We start from the raw sequence: 7,363 nt of genomic DNA on the forward strand, positions 1-7,363 counted from the left end.
TTGCAGACGACCCCGTCTGTGGTTTGTACATGCCCTAAGACCGGTAGTGAAGATGTGGCAAACTGGCAACTGACATTGAAGGCGAAATGCAGGGACCGGACTTTTAGAGGTCGAACTCTTTCTTACGAGTTGTATGTCCGTGTCGTCTGAGGATGCCGACGCCGGCTGACGCGAAGTTGGCATCGACGAGCACCTTGTCCCAGAGAGGTTGGGACTGAGGTTAAGGTGGCGCGGGCTCGGAGACGAGGTGTCCTCTGCGACCAGGGCTGCTACCATGACTAGGCGACTAGAATTACTCCTGATTCTCTTCTCCGTTATACGACTAGCTGACACTTTTACAACAGGAATGAGTAAAGAGATGCTAGTCTAAGCCAAGCCACATTCGTAACTCCGCCGTCACCATGCGGTTTACATCAAACAGATTTGCGAACTGGCCTTCTTATTCTTGCTTCCATTTCTTTTCATTTTGCAATAAAATACATATTCCTTTGTTTGTCCTACAAAAATGTATCGGATATTGATGCATATTTTTAGGGTCTTAAACATAGCTTCCATAGCACCTTAACAGATGAAACACGAGCCAAAGGCAACAGGTGCTTTAGCTTTCTGCAACTGTCGAGATATAAACATAGTGATTCCCAGGGCTCCATGGCGCCGTTGTCACTCACAACTCACAAGATAGCCGTATCTACTGCCTGCTCCAGTCCAATATGCCAAGCCTACTCCAGGAAGCCAGACGGCTGATCCGGTGATCCCAGGGGCTCGGGGCAAAACCTAGAGAAGATCTATTTGCTTCTGCACAATTTCCCTGACGAATCTCATCTTGTTGGCCATTCTTCCTGCCCGTGCATCCAGGAAGGAACAGGCACGCTAGTTCATCCAAGAAGGAACAGGTATGCACTGAAGAGAGTGTAATGTTTTTCTGATGCTTGCAAGCTCCAATTTTGAAGACATGAACTGTCGTGCGGATGAGGTTTCATCTGCTTGGCCAACATCACTAACAAAACGGCAGCAAGTGGTGCATCTTTCAAACAAGTATTGGTTGATGAACTATGAATTCTCGGGGAAGACGGTCTGGATGAACTTCAAGAAACGCTCTTTGTAGAACTGGGGGTCCACAGCAGAGATTGAGACCGAATCATACTGCATGGATTTGACAGCATGCTCGATTTTCTTTGTCATGTTGTACTCTTGCAATATGTCAATGATGCCCAGGTAGAGGACGACATCATACACCTCACCGAATGGTTTGCTTTCATCTTCCTTAGGGATTTGCTCTGCCCTTGCAGGCATGTTAACTCCTAGCTGGATCTGAAGCCTAACAAACATAAGAAAGGCATTAAAAAAAGAAGCTGCTGTAATTCTCCCCCTTTGAAACTACAAGCACTGTGCCAGTGCAACACAATTTCCACAAGTTACTCAGAGTATTTGAACTACAAACAATTACCTGGCTGTACCAGGCAGCAGAAGGTCTACTTCGCCAAATCCAGCAGCTGATGCACGCAAACGGCTGCCTCTTATGTGAGGACCAACAACAACACTGTTCTCACCACTGCTTTGAACCAAGACTAATCCTTCTGGATAGCTAAGGGCATCATCTTCTTGAGCATCTGTGCCAACCATTTTTGACCAAACATTAGCGCACCAAAAAAGGGGCAGACCCAGTGCTGGAGCCTCCCACATGAGTGGGGTCTGGGGAAGGAAAAAAACGAGGCAAGCCTTCCCCTCGCAAAATCTGCGGAGAGGCTGCTTTGAACCGGCACCTGGTGACTCAGTGAGACAGCTCTCACTACTGCACCAGGCCTGCCCTTCAAAACATTAGCGCACCAGTCTTAAAAAAAATTAACATGGAAACGCACAAGTTAAAGCAATAAAAAGAGGCATTGCAGATCAATAGCAACTATCAGACATATTTGTACATCACACAAGACAACTTAAGGCTGCCTAGCTCAAACATGATTTGGAAATTAAGAAAGTTTAGGACTACGCAGCATGCTAAGGATTTCCAGGTAATTTTGGATGTTGGGATGCATAATTCGAGCTCCTTTTGAACAAAAATGAATTTAAAATGATCATTAGCTTGGCAACTACAGCTTACAGGCTCCAGCTGGACACAAAGAGTAGATATACTTCACTATTGAAACGAATCAATGAGTATTTTCCTTACACTCAGGGAGCAACATTTTATGGAAGGTGTTAGGCGTGTCCTTACTCCTCACCTTCTTCTGAAACAACAGTCAACCTATCTGCTGCCATGCTCCGGTGATAGGATGCACGTGTCCGCAAGTGCTGTGGAGCTCTATAATGAACACCAAGCAGTAGGCTGTAATCCATTATCCGCTGTGTTCTCAAAAAATCACTGTCTGTTTCAATCTGCCTGAAGAATAATCAACAGTATTTGAGATAAGTGTAATGTGATCACATAACAGAACACATAAGAAGCATGATTTCTAGAGAAAATGTGCTCACTTAAGTAGAGCCTCACGCCAGGAAGGTTCAAGATAAAAGGAATAGTTAAGATCCAAATCCTTCAGAGTTGTGTTCTCGTCAATTTCAACTTTGTCAGTAGAGCGGCCTAAAGATGAGCCTTTCAAATCAAACCTCCGGTGAATTCTCAATTCAGTGCAAAACATGTTTCCCATTACAACAAACCGGAACTGCAATTTGCAGATATTAAGGATCATTACACTAAAAAGGAAGGGAAAAAACTAAACTAAAGAAACCTTAGATGAAATCGGTGCTGATGTCAATCATTACCTTTTGACCACTAAAAGGTTTCACCCTGTGGAGGCCAAAAAACTTAGTTATGAGAGTGTTCTCATAGGTATGGACATGATCATAATAGTTTGGAAGCATTCGTAAAAGAACCTACAGGATAGTATAGAGTCATGAAAAGTTCAATTTCGCTTCCTAGGCAAATGGCCGTACTATACATGCACAAACTATCCAACAATCATGACAGCTAAGAAATACAATCTCTGTAGTCTAAATAGATAATGGACCTGCACTTCAGATTTTCGGAGAGTCTTAATCATGAACCTATCATCTTGTGACAAGAAAAAGACACTTCCACTCTTTCCAGGGGAAGATAGTTCCCTAAGAGCAGAATTTCCGCATATGGAGATCATATAGTCTGCAGCATCAATCTTGAACATCTCTCTCAAATTCCTACAAAAGTGGATCAATATTGTGTTTTAAAGTATGAGTCTGGAACAGAGAGAATATTATAATTTAAGTCAGGAGAAACAACAAAAAGAATATGTCAACAAGAGGCCACAATGAACAAAATTGTGTTAAGTGTGTAGAATCTAAAGGTCACTTGATTTGCAGTGGATAAGGACATCACATCTTTTTTAGATGCACATATTGGCATAAATGTCAGAGATGCGGACCTGAAAACCATGGGACAGTAGTCTTTCCATTTAAAATCTTCCGCTGAATGTGAAGGAGTAAGCCGAGATCCTTCTTTTGGGAAGTTCATCCAGAAACTTGCTCTTGGTCCAAAATCTGAAGGATGAACTTCACGTTTTCGAATTGGTGTAATCTTTCCAACTGTGTACCTAAGTACAACAAAACGTTGCCGATTTCAAATATAATTAAAAAACAATCTGTAAACATCATACTCTGGATTTAATTAAACAACATGTATGTTGCAGGAGCTAGCAGTTCCTAACACGAAAAGCGCAGGTTGCAAGCTGGAGGCAGTAATCACTACTTGCAGTAGTTCATACTTCTCAATGTACCATGCAAATGGCACTACAAACTTTGAATGGGGCGAGTTCCAAACCATATCTGTAATGTGTTTGAATGAGATATACAATCTTTTGCATTTTTTTTTTCAAAAAGCAACCACTACTTGCTGGTGCTAGTACATCACTCAGACCTTACATCATTGCTCTCTAGAAGCAAAAGAATGAATGATACCAACCAATTTTTTTAAAACACATCATTAGTTGCACAAGCCTGATGACAAGGGACCTGTTATTATATGGCATGATATTACTACATGGTTGCAAGAGAGGATTATTCTATAAACAAGAACATTCAGTAGGGAGTAGCTAGGCCAGTAATAGCTGAACAAACAATGAACAGTAAAAAAAAGAATGCAAACTGAAACCATGATCTCAGGAGGTGCTACCTGATTCCAATCTGCAGGCTGAGCATTAAATCATAGCTTCTGTGTCCCTTAATTATTGTCTCTCCAGGCTTTTTTGTGTCCCTCACTATTTTCTTCTGGCGGCGTTTTGTCTTCTTTGAGGAGTCTGAAAAACTCCTGTCAAGAACCACCTCACTGATTAGAACACCTTGCATGTATTCTCTTTCCAGTATGGGCAAACGTGAATCACTCAAGTTTTCCAAGCTTTCTAGGCCAGAACTTTCACTCGATTCATGGCCAATAAACTTTTCAATAGCCACCTCAAGACTCCACCGTCTTTCCAAAGACACGTTCTTCAAAGGAGGCTGCTCAGTTGAATTCCTTTTGTACACAACATCTGAAGATTGCCTAGTCATACCAACCTTCATGTTCCCCATGTCAACCGAGGAAGAGTGAAGTATGCGTGAACCATGATTCTGCTTTCTAATGTCAGGCAATACACCACGGCTTCTTAGATTATTGATATACAGCTCATCGTTAACAGGAACTCTGCAACCGTTCGGATAGAATTTACCTTTCCCATCCTTCAGTCCCCTTGTCCATGTTCCAATATAATACCCGCATTCATTCCATGTATAGATTCCATACCCATGCATCATGCCATCCATCCAGTTACCCTCATATGAGTCCCCATTTTTCCATGTAAGAGTTCCTTTCCCTGACATCTTGCCACTTTTCATGTTGCCAACGTAAGTGTCCCCATTCGCCCATGTGTACTTCCCATGACCTACTATTTCTCCCTGAATCCACGAACCTTCAAACATGTCTCCATTTGGATATGTCTGATGTCCAAGCCCATGCTTGCGATTCAACTTCCACCGTCCCTTGTAGATGATTTTATCTGGCCCCGTATAGGTGCCTTCACCGAATACGTAGCCACCAGAATACTCACCCTCATAGGTAGCTCCAGATGGCCATCGCGTCTTTCCTTGCCCATGCCTCATCCCTCTCCTCCACTCACCCTCATAGGTGCAACCATCTGACCAGCGATACTGGCCTGAACCCTCTGGTGTGTTCCCCAACAATGTGCCGGAATAAATATCTCCATTAGCAAACCTGATCTCCCCAACTCTGAAACCAGGATTTGTTCCAGCAGCAGTTGAATCTTGGCCATTTCCCAAACTGGCCAACACCTCCTTGTCTATGTTGCAACTAGTGTCTCGGAATAAGTCAACCCTTGCAGAATGGGAGACCGCTTCTAGCTCATTTCGAAGAGCCACAGGGGCTGTCATGCATAACCCCTTGGAGGACTGATCCACAAAAATGCAAAAGCTAATATCCAAAGCACTGCCTGAGAAAGGTTAGATGAGATATGTAAGCCATACTATTTATAAGATGCACTGGAATTAACCAAGTTATAAACATTCCAATTTTAGGAACTTTTTTCAACAAATTATTACAAGGTTAAAGAAGGACGCAGAGAGGCTACAATGAACAATCTGTCCTACTGAGAGAACAATAGGAGACACCCTGGCGTTAATCTGGAATACTTGATCCTAAATATATATGTTTGAAGGAATTTCGCTCAATCATGCTGAATTTACTATGGTTCTTTCTTATTTACCTTATTTCATGCATAAGCTGAAAGGCCCTAATGAATGTTTGATCAATCCTGGTTAATCTGGAAGAATCCTGGTTTACCTTAAGGTGTTTCCTATTGTTCTTTCCGTAGCGCAGATTGGTTACTGTAGCATCCCTGTGCTTTTCTTTAATCTTATAATGATTTGTGGAGAACAATTTCTAAACATTTTAATCAAGGATAAATTGCAATTAGGAATTTATAGGTACATATCGATTCATATATGAACAGAAAAATAGGCTCAAAACTACCTCTAACCCATGCTCTACACAGCTCAGCCTAACCATGAGCTACACATACTAAAAGCAAGTATACTAGAGACAACACCGACATGGTTCAGAGTCTGAGAATCATGAATATAGTCCTTTTTTTTTTCTTTTCTTCTTACCTTTTCTTAAGAAAAGCAAAACAACTGATCATGTCTAATTCAGTGAGCGGAGGTACATACATGATCATTGTAGTTTTGCATGGTTCTAATCGTCAACTGTGAGTTTGATTTTCAAAAGAGTTACAGGAGAGTAAGGAACGGGGGCAGGCATACCTCACGACTTTGGAAGGGGAGCTCGCTGGAGGGGATGGAGAGGCCTCGTCGCCGGCACTACCTCGCAGACCTGCAGAGAGAGGAAGAAGAGGTGAGCACGGAGAGGATCCGTGCGGCTAGCGGAGGGACAACTCTAGTCTCCATGTGAAAAAAAAAGGGACAGTGGAGGCAGGGGTGCGCTGCCAGAGCAAGGGGAGGGGAGGAGCGGATGCTGTACTGCTGTGGACGGCGCAGACCTCGCCGCCGGATCCACGAATCGCGGCACACCGATAGGGATCCAGCCGTGGGAGGAGGCGCTGCGCGTAGACTCACCCGGAACGGAGGATCGGAGGTAGATTGCCGGGGAGGAACGGGTTGGCCGGAGGAGGCGGTGAGGCTCCCGGCGTCTGGAGGCGGCGTAGTGCAGCCTGGGAATGAGGAAACGGGAGGCGTGCCCGTGTGTTGATCGGCGGACGGAGCCACGGAGGCGTCTGGCCCACTGAGGCTGAGCTGCTGCGGCAGACTCTCTGCAAGTCCGCGAGTGGATGCTGCGGGCTCTGGCCTCTGGGCGAGAGCAGGGCAGGTAGTAGACATAGACGAGGACGCCGGTGGTGGTGAGCGATTGGATTTGGCCCCTTGGCTTTGGACCCGCTCGCCGATCGTGGTCGTGGGGGAAAAAAGGGGCGAAAAGCTAGACGACTGAGAGATTGAAAGGGAAACAACACACTATTATAAGTAATGGACGACGTTTGCACTATTTTTATTGATGTCTCTACTTACTCACTAATCTTTCCATCTTTTGGCTGCGGTGCCTATATTAGCCCAAATTGAGTAAGTAGGTGTGACATGTCAATTTGGCCGTGATTGGGTACGAGGCCAAAGGCAAAATTTCATGAACTTGAACTGCTAAAATAATACTTCCTTCGTCATGACACGTTCCATCAGAGGTAAAGTCATGCTAAATATATTGTCAATTGTTAAGAGAATTAATATCATCTTATAGCTACTCTAAACACGTACCTATTGATTTAAGTTTTATGCCATAAATTTGCATATTATTTAACTAACAGTTGATTGAAGTGTAAAAAAAATTCAATAGTCAAATATG

At 43.7% G+C, this 7,363-nt stretch overlaps 1 protein-coding gene across 2 annotated transcripts; it reads right to left on the minus strand.

Annotated features, from left to right (window-relative positions):
* Positions 1–422: 422 nt before the first annotated feature.
* Positions 423–6,910, minus strand: LOC136535735 (phosphatidylinositol 4-phosphate 5-kinase 9-like). Of its 2 annotated transcripts, none has more exons than XM_066528112.1 (10): positions 6,589–6,910; positions 6,277–6,346; positions 4,139–5,447; positions 3,393–3,560; positions 3,003–3,168; positions 2,758–2,868; positions 2,470–2,657; positions 2,220–2,377; positions 1,448–1,610; positions 423–1,318 (listed from the first exon to the last, which is right to left on the minus strand). In XM_066528112.1, the coding sequence occupies exons 3-10, from the start codon at positions 5,386–5,388 to the stop codon at positions 1,051–1,053; spliced, it is 2,472 nt and encodes an 823-aa protein (XP_066384209.1). In that variant the 5' UTR covers positions 5,389–5,447; positions 6,277–6,346; positions 6,589–6,910; the 3' UTR covers positions 423–1,050. The 2 variants fall into 2 exon arrangements, with proteins under 2 accessions (XP_066384209.1, XP_066384216.1); XM_066528119.1 differs by having other exon boundaries at positions 6,494–6,910.
* Between the last annotated feature and the right edge of the window lie 453 nt (positions 6,911–7,363).

Source organism: Miscanthus floridulus, chromosome 1, assembly GCF_019320115.1.
Source record: "Miscanthus floridulus cultivar M001 chromosome 1, ASM1932011v1, whole genome shotgun sequence".
Lineage (NCBI taxonomy): Eukaryota > Viridiplantae > Streptophyta > Magnoliopsida > Poales > Poaceae > Miscanthus > Miscanthus floridulus.

Coding starts and splice junctions, on each gene's coding strand:
- LOC136535735 (XM_066528112.1), bottom strand. CDS start 5,388: ATGACAGCCCCTGTGGCTCTTCGAAATGAGCTAGAAGCGGTCTCCCAT. Junction 3,169..3,392: donor TACTGTCCCATGGTTTTCAG/GTCCGCATCTCT, acceptor CCACTTTTGTAG/GAATTTGAGAGAGATGTTCA. Junction 1,611..2,219: donor GACTGTTGTTTCAGAAGAAG/GTGAGGAGTAAG, acceptor TGGTTGGCACAG/ATGCTCAAGAAGATGATGCC.